Below are 26,926 nucleotides of genomic sequence, written 5' to 3'. Positions count from 1 at the left end.
TGAACTAAACCCTTCCCCAAGTTGATTTTAGTCATGGTGTTTGATCACAGCAACATGAACCCTAACCAAAAAAGATCCAGTGCCCTCTTTTAGCCACTGAGGGCGCCATGTAAGCATGTGGTACACAAACATACATGCAGGCAAAAACACCCATACACATAATAAATTTTTAAAAGGGGACTGGAGAGAGGGCCCAGTGGTGATGAACACTGACTACTCTTGCAGGGCACCCAGGTTCAATTCCCAGCACCACACAGCAGCTCACAACTGCTTGCAATTCAAGCTCTAGGGGATCTGATGTCCTCATCCAGCCTCCTGTGATACCAGGCACACGAATGGTGCACATGAAAATAAATAATTAAAGAGGAAAAAAATTATAAAGAGTTTGAGGCCAGCCTAGGCTATATAGTGAAATTTTTCCTCAGAGCAAAAAAAAAAGTTAACAAATATTGGTTGAATGATGTTTTAGGAACTATTATATGTTGATGTTCAAAATAACATATAAATAAGAATCTGGGATAAACAACTTTATGGGCAGCTCTGGCACTCAAGCCTTTCAAATATTTATACACCCTGAGCACTTGGTAACATACTGTTAATTCCAGAAATGTCCTTAAAGGAGCATTTTTGTCAGTGTCTTTACTACCAAGTACTATTTTGGGTTTTTATTGTTGTTGCTTGATTGTTTTTTTTTTTCATTTGTTTTTTTTATTTTTTTAAGGCAGGTTCATGCTATGTAGCCCTGGCTGGCGTAGTACTTGCTATGTGATCTCAAACTGGTAATTGTTGTGCCTCAGAGTATAGGCATGCATAACCTTGTGTGTAACTGGAGGTTTCACTCTCTCTCTTTCTTTCTTCCTTCCTTTCTTAGATTTATTTATTATGTAGTGTTCTTCCTGCATGTACTCCTGCAGGCCAGAAGAGGACACCAGATCTCACTATGGATGGTTGTGAGCCACCATGTGGTTGCTGGGAATTGAACTTGGGACCTCTGGAAGAGCAGTCAGTGCTCTTAACCGCTGAGCCATCTATCCAGCCCGAGATTTCTTTTCTTTATTCTCTTTGTTTGTTTGGGGCTTATGTGTGGAACAGAGAGGTAAGATGTGGAAATTGGTTCTCTCCTTCCTCCACGTGAGTCCCAGGGATCAAAGTAAGGTTGTCAGATCTTTTTGGCAAGCACTTTCACATGTTGAGCCATCTCGCCAGCCCCAGTTTGGTTGTTTGGGGGTCTAGGAATTGAACCTGAAGCCTCAGAAATGCCCCTTTTTTGTGGATGTTTTGGGGTTTTGTTTTTGTTTTGAAACAGGTTCTCACTATGTAGCTCTGGATATCCTGGAACTATGTAGGCTGGCCTTGAACTTACAGAGATCCACCTGCCTCCGCCTCCCAAGTGCTTAATTAAAGATGTACGCAGCCACACGTGGCTAGCATTAATCTTTTTAACAACTATGCCTTCCTTATCTATATCTTGACATGCACTCCCATTGTGATTTGTTCCTTGTGTTTTTATCCTCTATTAACTGGTGGTTTGATACTTCGTTCCTAGTGGGTAGTGTTCTTTTAATAAACGTAGATGCTTTAAGATGTAGGGGTTGACTGATAGGTAGGTTGGTGGTGGTAGGCCGGTAAGGTCTAGGCAGCTCTCTGCTTCCTGATCCACCACACAATGAACACCTGCCCTCTCCCACGCCCTCCTGCCTACATGCAAGCTGTCCCAGCGTGCCTTCCCTGCTGTCACAGATAGAAACCCCTGAACCCTTTCCTCTGCTGCTGCTTTTGCCAGGTATTTGGTCAGAGCAGCACAAAGCTAGCTGTGTGAACTAAGTTGTATATCCAGACCGCTTTTCTACCAAAACTGCCCTCCAACCTTAATGTACAGCCAACTAAGTGCATCTAGTATCATTCAAGCAGTAAGTAACCTGGCTACCTTAAAATTCCCTCCAGTAGATTAATCATCACCTTTAAACTCGGCCTTCCACAAAGTCTCAAGGCATGACAAAATGTACATCAGTCCTTTGTCACAATGTCACAGGAATGCCTTTAATCCAATTCCCAAGAAAGTGCTTATTTCCATCTGAAACCCACTGAGCTCAGCCTTTCCTCTCTGCATTCCATCCACATGCTCCTCTCAGCTCTCAGCAGGAGAGGCCAGTAATTCAGTTCAGAACATTCCATGCTTCCTGTAGCCTCTTACTCCAAACTTTTTTGAAAATATTATTTATATTTTATGTATATGAGTGTTCTTCATGTACACCTGCCAGAAGAAGGTGTGAGATCCTATTACAGGTGGTTGTGAGCCACCATGTGGTTGCTGGAAATTGAACTCAGGACCTCTGGAAGAGCAGCCAATGCTCTTAACCTCTGAACCATCTCTCCAGCCCTACTCCACACTTTTCTACACACCTTCTCTAAACCAGTTTCAAAGCATCTGAAGTCCATCAGCCCTACAGTCCGCACCGCTTTCCTATTTTGCTCAGCTTTTCATCCTTGTAGCAGAATACCTGGTAAAACTCAAGGGAAGAAGGTTTGTTCTGGCTTACTTACAGTTTCAATACAGAGGCATCTGGCTGCATGGCTTTGAACCTGAAGGAAATCAGAGCGTCAAGTGAGTAGGAGGAGCTTGTGGCCGAAGAGGCTGCTCACTGCATGGCAGCCAAGAAGCAGAGAAAGCAAAGGACCAACAACAAGGTAGACCTTCAAGGTGTACCCCAGCGATGACCTTCTTCCAGGTAGACCTCATCTTGCTTCTGCCACCTCTCAGTAATGCCTTCCGATTATCAGTCTATCAATTAATTAATCCATTGATTAGGTCAGAGCATTCCTGATCCAATCACTTCCTAAGAGTCACACCTCTGTACTTTGCCTCGAGGACCAAGCCTCTAGGAAATTTTGGGGGAACTTTTCACATTCTTCTTATTCTTTTCAAAGATATATAGTCAGAGAGTTTTCCAATCCTTTGTGTATTTGAATATGTTTGTACATAAATACATTATATATCTTTCTCCTTATTCTCCATTAGATTATATTGTGTGCATTTATCTGCAGGGGCTTTTTAACATCACACCTTAATCTTCTTAACAGCCATAGGATATAACTAAAATAGTATAATTATGTCTCAATTTAGTTGTTCTTTTTCCTACTGATGAGCAATTAAGTTTTTTGTTGTTTGGTTTTGTTTCACTATTACAAACAAAGCTGCAGTAAACAAACTTAATGTGTGTTTTTGAGCACATACTTAAGAAATTAGGATAGACTCTTAGACAGTGAATTGCTCCACCCATGGTTATGGGCATCTTAAATGAAGAGCTCCTGCCATAAGCTTTACCAGCTTATCATAAACAACACGTGAGAGGCATTCTCTCCTTCTCACCAACAGCCCTTGGGTTCGGTTTTCAGAACCACAAAATATGACAAGAACAAAGGCAAAAAAAATAATACTGGTAGTTAAATGACAGTTTTCTGATCACAAGAGAAATAATATTCTTTTCCTGTTATCAAGCTCACTTGCATTGCTTCTGTGAGTTACTTATTTGTGTTCTTTGTCCATTGTGCTAGTGGGTTATCTTACATCTATCTGTGAGTCTAGCTCCTCAGTTGCTATACTTAACTATGTATGTTACTAATTTTTCTGGACTTTTAAATCTCTTTTAAAACTTCGTGATAAGCGAGGCGGTGGTGGCGCACGCCTTTAATCCCAGCACTCAGGAGGCAGAGGCAGGCGGATCTCTGTGAGTTCGAGACCAGCCTGATCTACAAGAGCTAGTTCCAGGACAGGCTTCAAAACCACAGAGAAACCCTGTCTCGAAAAAAACCAAAAAATAAATAAATAAATAAAACTTCGTGATATCTTTCATTGTACAATCAGCCATCCATATTGACAGTCCCTTGGATGAAAAATATTAGGCAGGAAAAGGAATCCCAGCAAATCATCCTCCCACAGCCAGACTTGAATAGCTGAATCCATGTGCCTGACACGGCATATCGGCACATGTACCTGACGTGGTGTGTAGGCACACCCAGTTAAGCTTCTTGCTTGTTCAAAGCCTACTCCAGCTCAATGTTTGAGCAATATTCTCCACATCTGGTACAGCATTTGTGCTGTAAGCTGCCTTAGGATGCATCTGTACTGATCATATATAGGTACTTTTTCTTGTCATTAGTCACTGAACCATACAATATAACAACTGTGTATATGGCATTTATGTTACATTAGGTATTGCATTAGAATATCGGGGCCAATGGTAGAGGTTTTACCTAGCATGCATAAAAACTTTGACGTGGTCCCCAGCACTGCCACCCATACATGTAGAAATGTTGTAAAGAATAAAGATGGCCGGGCGGTGGTGGCGCACGCCTTTAATCCCAGCACTCGGGAGGCAGAGGCAGGCAGATCTCTGTGAGTTCGAGACCATCCTGGTCTACAAGAGCTAGTTCCAGGACAGGCTCCAAAACCACAGAGAAACCCTGTCTCAAAAAACCAAAAAAAAAAAAAAAGAAAGAAAGAAAGAAAAGAAAAGAATAAGGATGTTTCATGCAAATACCACAGCATATTATGTAGGGACTTGAACACTGGCAGATCGTGTATGTGCGTGTGTGTGTGTGTGTGTGTGTGTGTGTGTATTAATTATTATACAAGCATATCTGTTCTTTGGGTTGGGTTGTGGTTTTTTTGAGTATTTATATTTAGATTTATTTTATGTATGTCTATGCACCACATGGGTGCCTGGTGCCCATAGACACCAAAAAAGGACATTGGGTCCCCTGGGACTGGAGTTACAGATGGTTATGAGGTACCCTGTGATATTAGGAACTGAACCCAGGTCCTCTGCAAGAGCAACAGGTGCTCTTAACTGTTGATCAGTCTCTCTAGTCTCTTAGGGTGGTTTTTTTTTTTGAGTCTTGAGTTTTTCTATGTAAACATGTTCTGGAACCTGATATGTAGACCAGGCTGACCTTGAATGCATGGGATCCTTCTGCCTCTGCCTCTGCCTCTCCAGTGCTTAAACTATAGGTGTATATCACCACCCCAGCTTTGGTGCTTGTTTTTTAAGATAGGATTTTGCTATGTAGCCCTTTCTGGACTGGTATTTGTCATGTAGCCCAAGCTAACCTCAACTCATGGCTGTCCTCCTCCCTCAGCCTCAAACACTAGGATTGCTAGTGTGCACCACAGGCCTGGCTTCTCATTTTCCTTTACAGCTTCTGAATTATATGCTTTGCTTATAATGATCTATTCTACATCAAGATTATAAAATTTTATTCTAACTTTTTTATAGTTTTATACTTTTAACTCTAATTCATCCAAAATTTTTCCAGCTCTATTGGCATATAATTGATAGATAAAAATTATATGTATCTATGGTGTTATCTTAGTGTTCTACTGCTGTGATGAGACACCATGACCAAGGCAACCCTTATTAAATAAAACATTTAACTGGGGCTTGCTTACAATTTTAGAAGACTTCAGTTCCATTATCATCATGGCAGGGAGCATGTTGGCACAAAGGCAAGCATGGTGCTGGAGAAGTAGTTGAGAATTTTACATTCTGATCCACAGGCAGATGAGGAAGGGAGGGAGAAAGTGATAGAGACATGGACGGAGACAGAGTGAGACTGCGTGACATGGACTTTTAAAACCACAACACCCACATACCTCCTCCAACAAAGCCACACCTCCTAGTCCGTCTAAACAGTTCCACTCCCTGGTGGAAGCAATGGAGTCCCTTCTCATTCAAACCACCACAGGGGTACAGTGTGATGTCACAATACACATACACAGCTGAAATGACGTTGTGTTTGGTTGGTTGTTTTTTTGGACACATACATAGACATTTGGGAGAGGTAATCTGAATTGAGGAATGGCCTCCATCAGATTAGCTTGTGGACATGTCTGGGGAGCATTTTCTTGATTGCTGATTGTTGTGGGAGGCCCATCTCACTGTGGGCAGCCCTACGCCTAGGCAGGTAGTTTTGAGAAGTATAAGAAAGCTAGCTGTGTAGAAGCCTGGAAACAAGGCGAGAGGTAGCCTTCCTCCGTGGTTTCTGCTCCAGTTCCTGCCTCCGGATTCCAGCTTGACGACTGCTATCCTGACTTTGCTCGATGATTTGTTGTTATCAGGATGTGTAAGCCAAATGAACCCTTTCCTCCCCTGGTTGCTTTTATCAGGGTTTTATCATAACAAACTAGAATGACATTTTAATTTTTTTTTGGATAAGACAATTTTTCTACAGCATATATTGAATGGCCTGTCTTGTTTCCAGTACTTCAAAATGCCATACTTACTGAAAATTAAGTTCCCACATACTTTATAAATTTGTTTCTACATTCTCTGTGCCAAAACCAAAGAGTTTTAATTGCTATGACTTCATTCATTTTATTACTTTTTTAAGTTTTAAGTTAACAGAAACCCAGTTCAAATTTGATATTTATAACTATGAACCCAAAACTTTCAAAAGCAGATAAATTTTCAGACTGCCCTGTAGACAAAGGCTCAGAGCATGCCCTCAGACTTCATATTTCTTTAGCATCTAGCAGACTTTGCATCTGGTAATGCTGTACTTAGCCCAGGGCACACCCCCTTAGAGAAAGAGAAAGAGACCTTTTTTTCTGGATAGTTTCATTGAAAAGTTCTGGGAAAACTTTATTTTCCAAGAGAGGGTTTCACTATGTAGCTGTGGCTGTCCTGGAACTCACTATATAGATCAAGCTGGTCTTGAACTCACAGAGATCCTCTAGCCACTACATCCTGAGTGCTAGGAGTAAAAGCATACTCAGCTATGCCCAGCAGTGGGAATAGATTAGCCTAATTATGATTTCCCACATATTGCCCAAACCTGGTGTGATCTGGAGGTCAATCCTGTTTCCACTCAAGGAACAGTTTCCCCGCTGAGATTTACTAGTAGGAGGGAAAGGGCACTCAAGAAGCAGGGAACCAGAGGTAGGTGGAGCTCTGTGAGTTTTAGGTCAGCCTGGTCTACAAAGAGAGTTCAAGGATAGCCAGAGCTACACAGAGAAACCCTGTCTCAAAAAAGCAAAATAATAATAATAGTAATAATAATAACAACAACAAATCAGGGAACTCTCCAGCGCAAATGTGACTCCTAGTTGAATAACTAGCTAAGACGCACACATCTACAGTCACCACCCTTCAGAACCTTTGTTAGATAGTGTACATTTCCCCATGTGAGCTTTAGAACTGGCTTGTCGCGTTTCATAAAAAATGTTGTTGGGCTCTTGATTGGAATCGTGTTAAATTTATAGGTTCATTTAGGGAGAGCTGACATTTTTACAATATTAAATGTTTTCATCCAAGGAAAAGGTTGTCTTGCCACTTACTTGGGGTTTTTTTATGTCCTTAAGTAAAGGTTTATAGTTTTCTTTATATAGGTCTTGCACATTTCCTGCTAGATTTATTTTTACTTGTAAGGTTTCCTTTGTTGTTATTGTGTATAAACATTTTCCCCCAATTATATTCTATAATTGATGGTTAGAGGTTATAAATAAAAGGTAATATTTTTTTAAATTGCTGTATAAATGACTGCTTTGGTGTACTACAACATTATCTCATTGTTATGCCAATCTACTTGGCATTTTTAGGTTAAATATTGGTATCTGTACATAGTAGCCCTCTGACCCGGTATTTGTACTTCTTATGTACTCTTTTCTTTGATAGCATAGGTGCACATCTCCTGCTGTGGTGAATGCTAATTTACCTTAGGATAGTTACCATAGGCTTATAGCGCACAGCTTGCTTCAGTTCAGGGGAGTTGCCCTCTTTCCTCAATGCTAAAGGGTTTTTTTAAGTCACAAACAAGCATTGGATTTTACCAAATTTATAAGATATGACCATTTTTCTTAATCTGTTTAAAATTTTTATGACTATAGGTATAAATAATATTAGCCTACATATTTCTTCTGTTCTTTTTGTCAACTCTTAGATTTAGAGTTATGGTGGTCTCAGAATGAATAAGGAGCTTCCTCTCTCTTTCTGTGTTCTTACATCGTTTATATAGTATAACGACAATGTGTGTATCTGCCAGCGAGGCCTTACACACAAAAGGCATCTGCCACACCCTTCCAAAACAGTACCACCAGTTAGAGATCATGTTCAAACGCATGAGCCTTGCCAGGTGGTGGTAGTGCTTGGCTTTAATTGCAGCACTTGGGAGGCGGAGGCAGGTGGATCTCTGTGAGTTCGAGGCCAGCCTAGTCTACAAGAGCAAGTTCCAGGACAGGCACCAAAACTACACAAAGAAACCCTATCTACCAAAAAAAAAAAAAGAAAAGAAAAGAAAAAAGAAAGAAAGAAAAGAAAGAGCTTTTTTTTTTTTTGGAGCCTGTCCTGGAACTAGCTCTTGTAGACCAGGCTGGTCTCGAACTCACAGATATCCGCCTGCCTCTGCCTCCCGAGTGCTGGGATTAAAGGCATGCGCCACCACCACCCGGCAGAAAGAGCCTTTTCTTCTTCTTCTTCTTCTTCTTCTTCTTCTTCTTCTTCTTCTTCTTCTTCTTCTTCTTCTTCTTCTCTTCTTCTTCTTCTTCTTCTCTTCTTCTTCTTCTTCTTCTTCTTCTCTTCTTCTTCTTCTTCTCCTCCTCCTCCTCCTCCTCCTCCTCCTCCTTCTTTTTCCTCCTCCTCCTCCTCCTCTTCCTCCTCCTCCTCCTTCTCCTTCTCCTCTTTCTCCTTTTTGACAGGGTCTCACTATGGCTAGCCTGGAACTTGCTGTGTAGACTAGGCTGGCCTCTGTCTCCTGAGTGCAGGTATTAAGGTATATGCTTCCACATCTAGCTGCACTTACTTTGAAATGGTTAGAGAAAGAAATATATACAAATATAGATGACTTCCCGCTACTAAATTATTACTCCCAGTCTTACTTTGTATCTCATCTAAGGCCAAGGCAGGGATTTTTCTGCTTTGCAGTTGGCTCCATTAAGAGGCTTTTCTTTTCTTGGTCTCACTAGAGAGGAGGGAGAGAGAATGGAGGCAAGGAGGAGAGAAGCGGGGAGAGAGGTGGTTTGAATGAGAATGCCCCACAGGTTCATATAGTTAAATGCTAGGTCCTCAGTTAGTAGAACTGTTTGGGAAGGATTAGGTGCTGTGGCCTGGTTGGAAGAAGTATGTCACTAGGCAATTGGGTATTGAAGCCTAATATATATACCTGCTGCCTACAGATCAGGATGTAGAGCTCTCAACTGCTCTGGCACCGTGCCTGTGTGTTTCCCACTGTGATGATCGTGAACTGAACTGTAAGCAAGCCTTCAGTTCAATGTTTTCTTTTGTTAAGAGTTGCCTTGGTAACTGTGGCTCCTCACAGTAGTAGTTACCCTAACTAAAACAGAAAAGGAAAGAGTGTTGTGTGGCACTATTCCTGTGTCACTCAGAGCCCACTCCAGCATGGAATGCTCATGAAAACTAGAAACCTAGAGTGCACTGCACAGTCTACAGGGTATCCCTCGGAGCCGCCCAGGGGTCTGAGCTCTTCTAGGCTCAGCAGATCTCACAGTGTCTTCCCAGTCCTCACAGCTTCTATATTCTTGGGGAAAGAAAGGACATTGTGAGTCCGGTCAGTTTCAGAGACTTCCTAAGCTTCTGAGTTGTTTACTTCCTGAGCTTACAAGCTTCCTGCAAGACGAACTATTTCACCTCCCTTACGGAGCATCCAGTGTTTAAGGAGCTTTCCCCAAGGTGGAAGCTTTTTTTCCCTGAAGAAATTGCTCCATGACAGAGGTTAAAGCTGGAGGAAGGAATAGCTCTTTGTTTCTAGTTATAAACCATATGGAAAAGGATGAAGTTAGACCTTTATACCATATACAAAATTAAGCAAAACAGGCCGGGCGGTGGTGGCGCACGCCTTTAATCCCAGCACTCGGGAGGCAGAGGCAGGCGGATCTCTGTGAGTTCGAGACCAGCCTGGTCTACAGAGCTAGTTCCAGGACAGGCTCCAAAGCCACAGAGAAACCCTGTCTTGAAAAACCAAAAAAATAAAAAATAAAAAAAAATTAAGCAAAACAGAATTTACAAACTTGAAGAGCTAAAACTGTGAATCTCTTAAAAGAAAGTCTTGGGGCTGGAGAGATGGCTCAGAGGTTAAGAGCATTGCCTGCTCTTCCAAAGGTCCTGAGTTCAATTCCCAGCAACCACATGGTGGTTCACAACCATCTGTAATGAGGTCTGGTGCCCTCTCCTGGCCTGCAGGCATACACACAGACAGAATATTGTATGCATAATAAATAAATATTAAAAAAAAGTTTTTTAAGAAAGTCTTCTTGTGTGAGTTTGACAATGATCACAGGATGTGTCAATAGCATGGCCAATGAAAGAAAAAATAAACTGGACTTCATCTAGATTAAACTGTTGAGAATCAAAAGACAGTACCAAGAGAATAAAACACAGCCCACAAAATGGAAGCAAATACTTGTTAATCTTTTTTTTTTAATGTACCTGGAGGGACAGCCATGGGTGCTGGGAACCAAACTCTTATATTTTTTGGTTGTGAGCCTAGTCTTTAACGGCTGAGCCATCCCTCCAGGCCTTGTTAATCATTTTTATCAGAGTTAATGAAGAACTCTCAGAACTCAACATTTTTTTTAAATCCAGTTTAAAAAAACAGGCAAATAACTTGAAGCAACATTTCTCCAAAGATGATACACAGACATCCAATAAACATGTAAGCTGATGCTTTACAACATTACTGCTCAAGGAGATGCAGTTCAACACCGAGGGAAGATATCACTTCACAGTCATTAGACAGCTGCTACTCAGAAACAAAACCAGAAACGCTGGTGAAGATGAGTAGAAATGGGACCCTTCTCATAGCCAGTGGGAATGTAAAATGATAAACCATCATGGAAAATTGCTTGGATGTTAGAGAATTAATGTATGATGCAGTAATCCCATTTCTGGGTTTATAGCCAATGTGAGGGAATATTTGCACACCAGTGTTCATAGAGTCATTGTCCACAGTGGTTAGAAGAGGAAACCACGTGGTCTCAGTGTTGTATTGCTGTCAAGAGACACCATAACCACAGGAACTCTTATAAAGGAAATCATTTAATTGGGGCTGGCTTACAGTTTCAGAGGTTTAGTTCATTGTTATCATGGCAGGGAGCATGGTGCCATGCAAACAGACGTGATACTGAAGAAGCAGCTGAGAGTTCTACATCCACATTAGCAGGCAGCAGGAAGAGAGAGTGACACTAGACCTGACTTGGGCTTTTGGAACCTCAAAGCCCACCCCCAGTGACACACTTCCTCCAGCAAGGCCACACCTCCTAATCCCTCTCAAGTAGTACCACTCCCTGATGATTAAGCATTCAAATAAATGAGCCTGTGAGGGCCATTCTTTTTTTTTTTTTTTTTGGACAGGGTTTCTCTGTAGCTTTTTGTCTTTTTTTTTTAAAGATTTATTTATTTACTACTATGTATACAGTATTCTGCCCACATATATCCCTATAGGCCAGAAGAGGGCACCATATCTCACCATAGATGGTTGTGAGCCACCGTGTGGTCACCGGGGATTGAACTCAGGACCTTCAGAACAGCCAGTGAGTGCTCTTAACCTCTGAGCCATCTCTCCAGCCCCCTCTCCATAGCTTTTTGGTTCTTGTCCTGGAAGAACTAGCTTTTGTAGACCAGGCTGGTCTCGAACTCACAGAGATCCGCCTGCCTCTGCCTCCCGAGTGCTGGGATTAAAGGCCTGCGCCACCACCTGCTGTGAGGGCCATTCTTTTTTTTTTTGTTAAGATTTATTTATTAATTTATGTAGTATCCTGCCTGTAGGCCAGAAGAAGGCACCAGATCTCGTTATAGGTGGTTGTGAGCCACCACGAAGTTGCTGGGAATTGAACTCAGGACCTCTGGAAGAGCAGTCAGTGCTCTTAACCGCTGAGCCATCTCTCCAGCCCTGTGAGGGCCATTCTTATTCAAACCACCACATACATGAATGTCTACCAACACAAGAATGGATAATGAAATATTACTCAACTGTTTCTTAAACAGTGAAATTCTGGGATATGCTGCAGCATGTTGAACAAACACACACACACACACACACACACAACAAAACAAACAAACAAAAAAGCAAATATGCTCCATCCAGAAAGGTTTGGTTCTGGAAACCTGAAAAAGGATAGACATATGTACAGAAAGATTCTAATAGGCGAGCTGTGCTGTCTGATGGAAGGCATCTACTATGCCACAACCTAGAAACTCAGCCTGTTTATTGTGTACAGTATAAGTGTCAGGTTAGCTAGTGTTGATGGGCAGAGCTCTGTAGAGGAGCAGTCTCAGGTTACAGTCATCCCAGAAAAGAAAGCTGTGGTTGCTAGTTTTAGGACACACTATCAGGATCAGAGGACTGCATTGCCAGTTTCCATGGGTCTGAGGTACAGCCATGTCAATAGAACATGTTCTCACAGAACTTCATCCATTCCCCCATAATATCATATGCTCTCTATATCATAGTATATCTATATATCATAACATTATATGACCCTGTAATAGGGTCAGCAAGATGACTCTGTGGGTAAAGGCACTTGGGACTAAACCTAAAGCCCCCTGACCTCACCCCCTGAGAACCACATAGTGGAAGAAAACCAACTCCCACAAGTTGTCCTCTGAGCTCCACACATGCACCTTGGTACACATATACATACAGATAAATATATAAATAAAAAATTAAAGAACCCCCACCAGAATGATGTAGATGGTGGGAGGGATTTACAAGGAACTGGGGAGAAGGCAGAATGGTAAGTTAATGGTATATTTCCATTTGGGATGATGAGAAAGACAGTGGTGAAGCTAGTCGTGGCGCTCACCCAGAATTCCAGCACTTTGGAAGCTGAGACAAGAGGAAAAAATTGCTGTGAGTCATAGGCCAGCCTGGACAGCAAAGGGAGAGACCCCTTCTGAAAGAAAGGGAGTAGGTGGGGACACTGAGCTGGCTAGTAGGGAAAAGCATTTGTCATGTTAGTGTGACAGCCTGAATTTGATCCCTAGAACCCAAAGAGAGAACCAACTCCAGATGATTGTCCTCAGACCTCCATATGCATGCTGTGGCATACATGATATGCTTGTACACACACACATGCACTAAGTAAATAAATAGCCAGCAGTGGTGGCGCACACCTTTGAATCCCAGCACTCGGGAGGCAGAGGCAGGTGAAGCTCTGTGAGTTCAAGCCCTGCTTGGTCTACAGAGCGAGTTCCAGGACAGCCAGGACAACACAGAGAAATCCTGTCTCAGAAATAAATAAATAAATAATAGTTTTATCAACTTTATTTAAAAATATGGGCCAGGCGGTGCTGGCATATGCCTTTAATACCAGCACTCGGGAGGCAGAGGCAAGCAGATCTCTGAATTCAAAACCAGTCTGGTCTAAAGCCAGTGAGTTCCAGGACAGGCTCCAAAGCTACACAGAGAAACCCTGTCTCGGAAAAAAAAAAAAAAGAAAAAAGAAAGAAAGAAAGAAAGAAAGAAAGAAAGAAAAAATCTATAGATCTATAGTTTTGTTTGTAATTCCTTCTCTGACTGAAGTTGCCTGAGAGAAATTTTACCTTTTCTTGTCTTTGGGGCACAGGGGTTACTTTTTTGGTTTATGTGTCTTTGGGCACAGTCTCACTGTGTAGCTTTGGCTGGCCTTGAACTCTATATAGACCAGGCTGGCCTCAAACTCCCAGAAATCAGCCTTCCTCTGCCTCCTGAGTACTGGCATTAAAGGCATACACCACCACACCCAGCGTCTTGTCTTTTTTTTGTTCTTACTTTTATTCATATTTTACTTTATAGCATTGTGTTACAAAAGTATATCGGTTATTCTATACTATTTCTCCTCATTTAACAATATAATATTTGGTGGTTTGTATGTTAGCTTAGTTAGGATTTCTAGTGCTATGAAGAGACACCATGACCATGACAACTTTTTTTTGTTTTGTTTTTCAAGACAGGGTTTCTCTGTAGCTTTGGAGCCTGTCCTGAAACTAGCTCTTGTAGGCCACGCTGGCCTCGAACTTGACCATGACATCTCTTATAAAGAAAAACATTTAATTGGGTGGCTCACAGTTACAGAGGTTTAGTCCATTATCATCCTGGCAGGACATGGCAGCGTGTAGGCAGACATGGTGCTGGAGTTCTCTGTCTCGGTCTGCAGGAAACAGGAAGTGAGCTGTCTTCCACTGGGTCATAGTTTAAGTTTAGGAGACCTCAAAGCCACCCCCACAGTGACACTCTTCCTCCAATAGGACCACACCTACTCCAGCAAAGCCACACCTCTTAATAGTGCCACTCCCTTTAGGGGCCATTTTCTTTCAAACCACCACATATGTGTATTTTTTAACTAATACATCAGGTCAAATTTCACTATATGAGATGTTTGTGGAGTGAAGAGAGGGTTCGGCAGTTCTTTGCTGCTTTTCTGGAGGACTTGAGTTCAGTTGCCAGCATCCACCTCAGTTGGATCACAACTGCCTGTAACTCCAGCTCCAGGAAAGCCAATACCCTCTTTCAGTCTCCATGGAACTTGCACACATGTGGCACACACACACATACACATAAAAATATTTTTTAAGAAAATAAAATCTGGGCCGGGCGTTGGTGGCGCACGCCTTTAATCCCAGCACTCGGGAGGCAGAAGCAGGCGGATCTATGTGAGTTCGAGACCAGCCTGGTCTACAGAGCTAGTTCCAGGACAGGCTCCAAAGCCACAGAGAAACCCTGTCTCAAAAAACCAAAAAAAAGAAAATCTGGGGCTGGAGAGATGGCTAATGGTTAAGAGCACTAGCTGCTTTTCCAGAGGCCCTGAGTTCAATTCCCAGCACCCACATGGTGGCTCACAACCATCTGTAGTAAGATCTTGTGCCCTCTTCTGGCCTGTAGGCATACATTTAGACCGAACACTGTACACATAATAAATAATTTTTTTTTTTTTTGGTTTTTCTAGACAGGGTTTCTCTGTGGTTTTGGAGCCTGTCCTGGAACTAGCTCTGTAGACCAGGCTGGGCTCGAACTCACAGAGATCCACCTGCCTCTGCCTCTAAATAAATCTTTTTTAAAAAGCAAATAAAACCTTTTACCAACATTTGGGAGGCTGAGGAAGGAGGGTTTTGGGTTTGATGCTGGCCTGTGTAGTGCAAAGACTCTGTGCCAAGAGAAAAAACTACACTGAAGCTGGGAGTAATAGCACATGCCTTTCAAACTGTGGAAGCCCTTGGGTGAGCCCAGAGGAGGGGTCCCGAAGTGGGTGTGGAGGAGTCAGCACTTAGGCAGTCTGGAAGGGCACCATGCAGCAATTCTTTAGACTGTGTTTGCGAGTAAACCTAAAGTTATTTCAAACTAGAAAGGTGCTATTTCAGTTTTGAATTTATTTTTATTTTCTGTGTGTGAGTAGTTTACCTATATGTATGTATGTTCACTGTGTGCAAACCTAGTGCCTATGGGAACCAGGAAAGAGATGTTGGATCCCTTGGAACTGGAGGTACAGATGGTGGTAAACTGGGAACCAAATCACGGAGCCATCTCTCCAGTTCCCATTAATTATTTATCTGTTTATTTTGAGACAGTATATCACCGTGTAGCCCTGACTGTTATGGAATTTGCTGTGTAGACCAAGCTGAGCTCAAATTCACGATACCCACCTGCTTCTGCCTCCCACATTCCGGGGTTGAAGGCATGCATCACCACACCCAGCAAGTATTTTTAAATTATTTAATTTTTGTGGTTATGTGTGTGCACAGGTATGTACATGCCATTGTGTTCATGTAGAAATCAGAAAACAATGTATAGTTCTCTCCTACTGTCATTTGGGTCCCAGGATCGAACTCAGGTTGCCAAGTTTAGCAACAAGTGCTTTTCTGAGTCAAGCCATCTAGTTGCCCAAACATACACACTTTTAACATTGTGCGTGTGTGTGTGCACGCACCTTCCTGTTTGAAAGCTGTCTTGCTCAGGCTAGTCTTCTACTTAAGGTAATCCTGTTGCCTCAGTTTCTTGATGGCTGGAATTACAGGTCTGTACCACCATGCCCAAATCTTCAGGGTTTTTTTTTTGTAATTTCTTTATTGTTCTAAATTATATGCATGCTCCTGCATGTGAGTTATGTACACAAGTGCAGGTGCCCACAGAGGTCAGAGGTGTAAGATGCCCTGGGAACTGGAGTTACAGATGGTTGTAAGGCATCTGATTGATGTGAGTGCCAAGTGAACTCAGGTCCTCTAATGACCAGTATTACATGTGTTTAACTGCTGAGCCATCTCCCCGGCCCGCCTAGTATTTTCAACAGTGTAACTGGAGAGCACCCCTCTGTGCAAAGATTCCATTTATTACGTCATTCTCTACACCCCGGCTTTATTTGATGTGTGATCCAAGGCATGATTCATTGACCACTAAGTATGAGATAAAAGTCAGAGATTAACGCTCTCAGCTCTAAATGGGTATCCCTGCCCTGTGTCTCTGAGACAGGAAGAACCCTCCAGGTGGATTACATAGAGCACACAGCCCTGTGTGCACTGCTCTCAGCCACTTGTTGCAATTTCATGTAGAGTGATTGCAGAGCCTTACTCGAAATAACAGATTTCTCCCTTTTGTTTGTTTCCCTGTTTCTTCACAAAGGCCCGAAGATGAGGTGTTTTTAAAGCGGCTTTCTAGTGCTTACTTGGTGGAAAAGGACTATGATGCTCCCCTTTTCTACAGAGAAAAAGGAAACAAAAAATTCCAAGAGAAGGACTACACAGGCGCCGCAGTGCTGTACTCTAAGGTAATGTGCGTCCAAGCCAGCGGCTGCGCAGGCGTGTGTGTGCACAAGCTAGAGAATGGTGCTGAGTTTCATGGCCATTGGTTTGTGTTTTGTTTTTCATCTACCTTGTTTGGATTTAGGGGGATTTTGATAGAATTTTGTTGTTGATTATATTTTCAAACAAAAGATAGTTATATATCCTGAATTTTTGGAAGATTCTATTCCTCCAGACACATAGTAGTCATAAGCTTGTTGGCCCTTTACCCTACTTTACCAGCTGTAAAACCCACCAGAATTCGCTCCCCTGCCATCAGGAACTCATGAGGGTCTTGTGCTCAGAGCAGCTGCAGGCACAGGTAGACAAGTTGTTTCAATCCAGCATGCAAACGGTCTGAGGCAGGCAAAGAAAGTCAAGGGGCCAGGGGTCTGCAGCCTTCAACAACCACCCAGACCCCAGCCAACTTTTCTTAACTTATATTATCCTATCTACCTTTTGCCTCTGTACTGTATACCTTCCTTTACTTACACCATGCTTTCCTGTGTAGCTCGCCCTGATATCCTTCTCTCCTTCTTCATTTACTCCCCATCTTCTCTTCCAAGAATTCTCCTCCTATTTATTCTCTCTACCTGCCATCCCTGCTCACTTATCCTTTCTCCTGCCTAGCTTTGGCCATTCTACTCTTGATCAGACCAATCAGGTATTTTAGACAGGAAAAGTAACCCAGCTTCACAGAGTTAAACAAACACATCTTCAACTAATATTTCTCAACAGTTGGTCATGTTTTGTTTTGTTTTTCTTTTTTGAGGCAGGATTTCACTGTGTAGCCCTAGCTGTCCTGGAACTCACTTGGTAAACCAGGCTGACCTTGAACCCACAGACATCTGCTTGTGTGTGCAACCACTTCCTGGTCCATCAGTTAACATATTACTATTAGTGGCAGGCAATAGATACTTTACATTACACTAAACATGATCAAGCTATGTTTACTATTATTTTATGTGTATTTGTTTTTGCCTACATGTATGTCTGTGTACCACATGCGTGCTTGGTGCCTAAGGAGGCCAGAAGAGGGCATCAGATCCCCTGGAACTAGAATGAGTTACAGACTGTTATGAGCCACCATGTGGGTTCTGAGGATCAAACCCATGTCCTCTGTAAGTGCAGCCAGTGTTCTTAACTGCTGTGACATCTCTCCACCCCCTCCAAGCTAGATTTTGAAGTAGAATCATGGCTTTTAACATTGTGTTACTCTTACTGACCTGTTTCCATGTTGAAATTGAATTTGAAATTGAAATTTATGTCCTGGCTATGCTGAAGCATGCATAGGCAGCCCATATTTGGTTTTATGGTCTAAGTTGATGAGGATGACTGACCAGGTCTCTTCCTCAAGAGGGCACCAGACCTTATTATAGACACTTGTGAGCCACCATGCGGCTACTGAGAATTAAACTCAGGCCATGCTCTTAACCATTGAGCCATCTCTCCAGCCCTATTTGCCACTTCTTGTCTTATCAGCCTTTGGGAGTCTTGTTGCTGCCATGCATGTGTGTGCACATGTGGTACATATGGGTGTGGAGAATGAGCGTCTGTTCATTCATTTGTTTCCATGGTACCCTGAGAAAATTCCTTCTGCTGCTTTTTCAGAGATCTGTCTGGGCTTAAAGCAAGACTACATCAGACTCTTGATCTGCAAGTTTGAGGCTAGCCTGAACTGTATGAGTCCCTTTCTTAAGAGGGGTGAAAAGAATGTAAGGGGGTGAAAGTGAGGTATATCTCCATGTGACATCACTTGCCAACATGCATGAAGCCCAAGGTTTGATTCCCAGCACTGGAAGTGGGGTATTGTATTCCTCTGCACCTTTAAAAAGTTAATATTCAATACTTGGAATTAGTTTTCCAAAAACTATCAAAAGCTTCAATAGCCACTCTACAAACATATAAAAGCCCAACTTTATAATGGTGTAAAGTATTTGGCTTCAGTTTTATGCCTTTACATCCTAAACGTGATCCTACAGAAAATTGTCCAAGGAAAACAGATGATAATAAAGGAGAGACTGGAGAGATGCTTAGAGCTCGAGAGCACTGGCTGCCCTTGCAAAGGCCATGGATGTTCTGGTTCACCCACCCCTGGGATCCAAAACCCTCTTCTGGCCCTCACAGACACCCACACTCACACACGCACATAACTTTAAAAATGAAATGAGCTCTAGAATGAGTTTGACATCAGCCTAGGCTATATAAGACCCTGTCTCAAGAAGGAAAAAAAAAATGAAGGTTTGCTGGATGGAGAGGGAGATGCACTTCCTATTTCATGAAGCTGGTATTTTGGTGATTATGGTGCTTTGCAATTTTATAGAGAGCTGCTATTTTCTTTCTTTTTAAAGTAATGCTTGTTGTTTTTGTCCGTAAAAGTAATAAATGTTACTTTGGAAAATATAGAGAAGTATAAAGAGTAAAAAAAAAGTCATAACCAGTGATAAGTACTGTTAACATTTCTGCTTACACCCAGCCAGCCGGCCTTTCTCCTGTGAGAATGGATTCTTCTTCTACAAAATTGGGGTAATGGCTGTACTTACTGTGTTGTAACTGCTCTTTCTCTTCAACAATTTATTGTACCCATTTTCTCATGGTATTAAATTTTCTGCTCTAAGTAATTTTCCATGGCTAACTCAGTGTTCTATTACAGAGAAGAAATGTACTTAATTTAACATCTAATATTGGCATATTATTTGACATTATGATGCTATAATAAGCATCTCTCTGTATAAATATTTATGTACAACTGATTTCTGTTTAGGCTGAATTAGTAGAAGGGTGAAGCACTGGGTCAAAGAGAGCATTTTCAAGCCTTTGATGTTGATGCTGAATTGTTGTCCAGGAAAGAACTAGTTAACATCCATTCTGACAGAATATGAGAATTTTTTTCTCCATATTGTAAGCAACATTGGTTATTATTATATATTAATTTTTGTTAGTATCATACCTTTATTTTGGGGATAGGAAATATGTTCATATAGTTCAATTTCAAAGTTGCAAGAATACTGGACTGGAGAGATGGCTTGGTGGTTAAGAACACTGACTGCTCTTTCAGAGGACCCGGGTTCAATTCCCATAGCAGCTCACAACTGTCTGTAATTCCAAGATCCAACACTCACACAGACATACATGTAGGCAAAACACCGATACACATGAAATAAAAATAAATCATTTTTAAAAAGTTGCAAGAATATACAGTATGGTTTCTTTTTCTGTCCCCTAATCTAACCTCATTTCCATCCCCATAAGCTAGCCTTGTTAAATATACTGTATATAAAGCATATATAGGTGAATAAAAACAGCCCAGTATAGTGGCATTAATCTCCAGTTACTTGAGAACTGAAGCAGGAAGATCATGAATCTAGGAGCCAAGGCTAGTCTGGGCAGCATAGTAGTCCAAGCTGGCCTCAAACTCTCGTGCAGCTAAACCTCATCCTCCTGCCACCATTTCCAAAGTGTTGGGATTACAGGTGTGCACCACCATGCCCCATGCTCAGTATAAAAGAATGAGCTTCATTATGACATCTTCATCATATATGTGTGTATGTATATGTATATATGTGTGTATGTATATTTATATGTGTGGGGGGGGGGACATAGATCAGTTATAATGCTTACCTAAAATTCATGATGCTCTGGCTTTTAAACCTAGCATTTTTCCCCAAAATATTTACTATATATCACTAAATTGTATCACTAGTTTTTAGACTAGCTTATACTACCACTCACAACATAGTGAGAGTGCCCATTATCCCACTCCTTTGTCGAGTAGTCTGTTCTTGGTTTTATTTTTCTTAGACAAACGCATGGGTGAAAAAGTATTTCAGCTAGCCTAGAAGTCACAGAGAGCTGCCTGCCTCTGCATCCCAAGTGGTCTACACCTTTAATCCCAGCGCTAGTCTACATAGTGAGTTCCAGGATCACCAGGCATGCGTAAGGAGACCTTGTCTCAAAAAAACAAACAAAAAACAGAGTCATTTGTATGTCCCATAAAAACTGTTGGTATCATTTGCGTATTTTTATTGAATTGTCAGTTGACTTGTTATTTACCTTTTGAAACTTGAAGTGAAAAAGTTAGCTCTTTGTTTATAATACGAGTTACATTCAGCCTAATGTTTACATTTTAATATTGCCTTGATTTGTTTATATTGTAAAGAATACATATGCACATAAGAGACGAGACAATCATATATATATATACATGTGTGTATATGTGTGTGTATGTATATATATCATATAATACTAGGAATGGAACTCAGAGCTTACCATATGGTAGGCAAGCACCTTGCCACTAAACTCTGTCTCCAACCCTTATGGACTCAAGTTTATTATTCTTTTATGATTTCTAGAGTTTTGTTCTTGTGGTTTTACTTTTTCTTTTTTTCTGGTTTTGTTTTGTTTTGTTTTTTGACTGGATATCATGTGGCCAGGCATAACCTCAAACTTTGTAGCAGAAACTGGCTTTGAACTTCCAATCCTCCTTCCTCCACTTCACAAATACTGGGATTTATGCATGTGCCACCATACCCAACAACATCTGGGTAATATTGTCATAGAAAGGGATTCCTCCAACAATTACTTTTGACTCTTCATAGTTCCTTCCAGAGTTATTACACTTTCGTTTGTTACATTAAGAGTTTGGTCCATTTACACTGGACCTGGTGACACAGGCTTGTAATCCCAGCTACTTGGGAATTGAGGCAGTGGGGTCATAAACTCAAAGTTAGCCTGGGTGACAGTGAGTTCAGTCAGCCTAGATAAACTGATAAATGTGGCAGAAGCTATATCTGATGCTACAGTATACAGTGTTGAATCTTTATTTTCTCGTTGATCTTCAGAGATTTGCTAAAAGGTAAAAAATGAAAGAGAAGTAGTTGGAAAAGAGTCAGTAATTTTAGTTTACAATTCCATTCAGTCTTTAGTAGTAGATCCCTCATTTTCAGAAAAAATTAGAAACGCTACTTCCCGTTTGTTCCTTTAACCAGCTCATTATTTTTCAGGGAGTGTCGCATTCCAGGCCTAACACTGAGGATATTTCACTGTGCTATGCCAATCGCTCTGCAGCCCTCTTCCATCTGGGTCAGTATGAAGTGAGTATTGAGTTAGCTGGTGTCCTGCCTATGTCCTAGCGGCTTCTACTCACTCATGTCCCCTCTCACAGGGGACCATAAAGAACAGTGTTAGTTGACAAGAAAAAGCTATGGCACTGTCCACAGGCCATGGAGATAGGTGTGTGTGTGTGTGTGTGTGTGTGTGTGTGTGTGTGTGTGTGTGTGTAAAGTTTGAATATGGGGCAGCTTTAGCTGTGCTGTCAGCTTCGGAAAAAAGCATCCCAGTTTACCATGTTAAATTGGCATTGTACAGGAATCAACAGCCATATTCGTCTAGGCACATTAAACTTAATTTTTCCATTTATACATATGTGATGCACTGAATTAAATATTCAGTCTTATCTACATGAGTTTGATTACAGAAAATAACAAAATATTCTCTAAATAATAAAAAAAAGATTCAAGAATCTGACTCTGGGTCCTATGGAAGAAAGACTAGACTCCTAAGGACAGGTTTAAAAACATAGGAGCCGGGCGGTGGTGGCACACGCCTTTAATCCCAGCACTCAGGAGGCAGAGGCAGGTGGATCTCTGTGAGTTCGAGACCAGCCTGGTCTACAAGAGCTAGTTCCAGGACAGGCTCCAAAACTACAGAGAAACCCTGTCTCGAAAAACAAAAAAAATAAAAAAACAAAAAAATAAAAGAACATAGGAAGCATTTATCCCTTTATCACCTTCCTATATTGATTGTCTGTTTTACTTCTAATAATTATAACCATTTATTGGACACATCCATGAGTTCCTTTTATCATTAAGATATATTACTTTATCTCATCCCTAAAATGACCTGTTGATGTACCATCTCTTTCAGATGAGAAAACAAAAGACTTTACAAAACCTAACTTGCTTGCATAAGATCACACCTAACTTCTTACTCATTTGTAGTGAATACATGCTTCTTTGGCTTCAAAATATACTTGAAGGGGAAAGGGAAGAGGGAAGAAATGTTAGGAAGCAGAATGGAGGGTGTAGTTTAAGGCCTAAGCTCTCAGTTAAAATTGTCCGCTATTGTGACCCTTTACATGCCTGTGGCTTTTCAGTTTTCAGTACATAGGGGAAAGTAGAAACTGGGAGTCATTCCGGAATTCCTTTTTGTTTTCAGGCATGTCTTAAAGACATAGTGAGAGCAGATATGCATGGGTATCCTGAAAGACTGCAACCCAAGATGATGCTGCGCAAGACAGAGTGCCTGGTGAACCTCGGGAGACTGCAGGAGGCGAGGCAAACCATCACTGATCTTGAAAGCAGCCTCGCTGCCAAGCCAACGCTGGTGCCTTCCTCTCACCAGATTCTGCAGAGGAACCTCCATCACCTGAAAATGAAGATCCAAGAGAAGGAGAGTCTCCCAGAAACCTTCCCAGCAGCTCTCACCAGAGCGTTTGAGGATATGGCCCTGGAGGAAGAGAACAAAGAGATTTCTGGGGCATCGTTGTCTGTCAGCTTACACATGGACCCTTTGAAAGGCCGCCATCTAGTTGCCACAAAAGACATTCTCCCGGGAGAACTCCTGGTGAAGGAAGATGCTTTTGTAAGTGTCCTTAACCCAGGAGAAATGCCACCACTGCACCATGGCCTAGAGACCAAGTGGGATACCAGAGTTAACAATGGAGACCTCTACTGTCACCGATGTCTGAAGCACACTTTGGCCACAGTACCCTGTGGCGGGTGCAGCTATGCCAGGTATTGCAGCCAGGAATGTATGCAGGAGGCATGGGAGTGCTACCATAGCACAGAGTGTCCTCTGGGGGGGCTGCTTCTTGTGCTTGGGGTCTTCTGCCATGTTGCCCTGAGGATGACTCTGTTAACCAGATTTGAAGATGTTGACAGAGTTATAAGGATGCTTTGTGATGAGACTGGTCACAAAGATACCTGTTTACCTGAAAACAAGAATCCGGTCAAGACATTTAGGTACACAGATCAGAGGGAGAGTGAAGAGAACAGCAAAATAGGTGAACCCCCAGTTCCTGGATGTAATGTCAATGGCAAGTATGAAAGTAATTATAACGCTGTCTTCAGCCTTCTGCCTCATACTGAGAAACATAGCCCGGAACACAGATTCATCTGCGCCATCAGTGTCTCTGCCCTGTGCAGGCAGCTCAAAACAGCCAGCATTCAGGCCCAAACCATGTCCTCCAAGTGGAAAGCAGTGAGCCCAGGATTGTGTGCAGATTTGACTACTTGGGGACTAGCCATGCTGCGGCACATGCTGCAGCTGCAGTGCAATGCCCAGGCGATAACCTCCATCCAGCACACAGGTAAGACGGAAATCTGCTTTTTGCCTTATGTTACTGGGTTTTCTAGAGCTAATGTTTAAGGAGAAAAGAACTACAAAGGAAGACTAGTATCAAACAAATCAGTAACCCAAAAGGAAAACACCGCTCTCTTGTATTATCATTCTATCATCAGGAAGCTTTGTGTGCACTTCTGTAATCCCAGAGTTTAGCAGATGGAGACAGAATGATTAGGAGTTCAAGACAGCCTCAGCTATATAGCAGGTTTGAGCTTGGTCTGGGCTGCATGGGACCCTGTTTCTTAAAAACCTAAGGAGCCAGAGCCAGGTAACAATGGTGGCGCACGCCTTTAATGCCAGCAGTTAGGAGACAGAGGCAAGCAAATTTGAGTTCGAGGCCAGCCTGGTCTATAGAGTTCCAGGAAAGCCAGGGCTACACAGAGAAACGACTGTCTCAAAAACAAACAAACGAGCTGGGCAGTGGTGGCGCACGCCTTTAATTCCAGCACTCGGGAGGCAGAGGCAGGCGGATCTCTGTGAGTTTGAGGCCAGCCTGGTCTACAAGAGCTAGTTCCAGGACAGGAACTGAAAGCTACGGAGAAACCCTGTCTCGAAAAATCAAAAAAAACAAACAAACAAACAAATGAAGACTTAAGGAGCCAGAGCCAGAGGCGGGCAGTGGTGGCACACACCTTTAATCCCAGCACTCGAGAGACAGAGGCAGGTGGATCCCTGAATTCAAGACAAGCCTGTTGTTTATAGCAAGATCCCAGCCAAGGCTACATAGTGACATCCTGTCTCAAAATTAATAATAATGGCCGGGCGGTGGTGGCGCACGCCTTTAATCCCAGCACTTGGGAGGCAGAGGCAGGCGGATCTTTGTGAGTTCGAGACCAGCCTGGTCTACAAGAGCTAGTTCCAGGACAGGCTCCAAAACCACAGAGAAACCCTGTCTCGAAAAACCAAAAAAAAAAAAAATTAATAATAATGTTAATTAACTAATTAATTAAAATTTAAAAACTAAACTATTTTTAGACTTATTTATTTTCTGTGTGGTATACATGTCACCGCCACCGGTGTCAGTTCTCCCCTACCATGTTTGTCTTAGGGATCAAACTCCGGTGGTCAGGCTTGGCAGCAAGAGCCGTTTCCCAGCCATTTCCAATGTTTTTATTGAGTGATCTTCATTTTATCAGAAAATGCCTTTGAAGGCTTGGGGAGATGGCTCAGTGGGTGGTGCATTTGCTATACAGCATGAGGCCTGGAGTTCAGATCCCCAGCACCCAGGCAGATGCTGAGCAGGCATGGTAGCCTGCCTGTGACTCCAGCACAGTGAGATAAACGGGATCCCTGGAGCAAGCCAGCTAACCATATTAGCCAGATTGGTAGTTCTGGAATTAAGGGAGAGACCCAGGCTCAGTGTGTATGGCGGAGAGTGAGTGGTCTAGGGAAATAACTGATACCAGTTCCTGACCTCTATAGGCATGCTCACAGCCACACCCACCCACAGATATGCGCGAACACCACACAAATACCTGCAAGGGAAGAGAAAAAAGTGCTGTTTAAGTTCTTTTGTTTGCTTATTTTGTTTCTTCTTCTTTTTTTTTTTTCTGAGTGTGGTAGCACAGTCCCTTAATGCCAACATTTGGGAGGCAGAGACAGAAGGCTCTTTATGAATTGGAGGCCAGCCTGGTCTACATAGCAAGCTCCAGGATAGCCAGGACTATATAGAGACCCTGTCTCAAACTAACAGACAAGCAAAAAGATTTATATCTATGAGTGTTTTGTGTATGTCTGTGTACCTCATGTGTACTTGGTATCTGTGGAGGTCAGATCAGAGGGCATCAGATCCCCTGGAGCTGGAGTTATGGACACTTATGAAGCACTGTGTGGTACTGGGAATCAAACCCAGGTCCTCTGAAAGAGCAGCAAGTACCCTTAACCACTGCGCCATCTCCGAATCTCCTTTTCTAGGTAATCTGTTAAGTGAGGGGAAAGTAGATAAAACCTAGTGATGTGGGAGTGTCATATATCAATCTGTTGATTTCATTGTTTAAGCAATAAAGAAACTGCTAGGCCCATTGAATAGGCCCACCCTTAGGTGGGAGGAGTAAACAGAACAGAACACTGGGAGGAAGAGGAAGTGAGGTCAGACTCCACAGCTCTGCTCTCCGGAGCAGACGCAGGAGAGACGCCATGCTACCTGCTCCAGGGAAGACGCACACCATGCCCCAGCTCCGACCCAGGATGGACTTAGGCTAGAATCTTCCCGGTAAGCGCACCTAGGGGCGCTACACAGATGATTAGAAATGGGCCAGAGCAGTGTTTAAAAGAATACAGTGTCCGTGTAATTATTTGGGGCATAAGCTAGCCGGGCAGGGCAGACGGCTGGGGTGTTTGGGGACACAGCCCCGCCGCCGCCCCATATTACTACAACCTAGGATTTATTGACAGATTAACACTCTGTTAGGCTAACTAAACGATGGGAGCTAGCTCTTAAGCCTTCTCATGTGGCGTTGTCTAAATTTTGTTTTCTTTTTTATGTATATGTTCTACAGAACTTAATTCAGCTGCCAAATTATGCAGTATGTAGGCATTCTTTGGGACATGTATCTTTTTCCCATCTCAAGTTAGTCTGTTTTCTTCTCTGCCTTCTATGCCTCTTTGAGCCACTGCTATAGAAACATCCAGGTCTGGGCCAGGAAGATGACTCCACCAGTCATGGTGCTTGCCTCTCAGCCTGAGGACCTCAGTTGTTTCGCTTTGGTTTGGTTTTTGGTTTTTCTCTGTGTAGTCCTGGCTGTTCTGGAACTCACTCTGTA

At 42.4% G+C, this 26,926-nt stretch overlaps 1 protein-coding gene across 6 annotated transcripts in view; it reads left to right on the top strand.

Moving 5' to 3' along the window:
* The window catches only part of Smyd4 (SET and MYND domain containing 4), a 54,926-nt gene that overhangs the window by 8,560 nt on the left and 19,440 nt on the right, over positions 1 to 26,926 (top strand). For 3 of the 6 annotated variants that reach the window (XR_012912340.1, XM_075991672.1, XM_075991671.1), the window contains exons 3-5: positions 16,603 to 16,747; positions 21,764 to 21,853; positions 22,977 to 24,129. Coding sequence is in view for 5 of the 6 variants with exons in the window: in XM_075991672.1 (XP_075847787.1) it covers positions 16,603 to 16,747; positions 21,764 to 21,853; positions 22,977 to 24,129 (1,388 nt within the window). In the remaining variant the exon portion in view is untranslated. Of the gene's footprint in view, positions 1 to 16,602; positions 16,748 to 18,371; positions 18,541 to 19,236; positions 19,287 to 21,763; positions 21,854 to 22,976; positions 24,130 to 26,926 lie in introns of all 6 variants that reach the window. The other 3 variants (XM_075991674.1, XM_075991673.1, XM_075991675.1) reach the window with 2 other exon arrangements.

This window comes from Microtus pennsylvanicus, chromosome 11 (assembly GCF_037038515.1).
Source record: "Microtus pennsylvanicus isolate mMicPen1 chromosome 11, mMicPen1.hap1, whole genome shotgun sequence".
Classification (NCBI taxonomy): Eukaryota; Metazoa; Chordata; class Mammalia; order Rodentia; family Cricetidae; genus Microtus; species Microtus pennsylvanicus.
The sequence above is the reverse complement of the archived record's forward strand: the minus strand, read 5'-3'. Positions and strand labels throughout refer to the sequence as shown.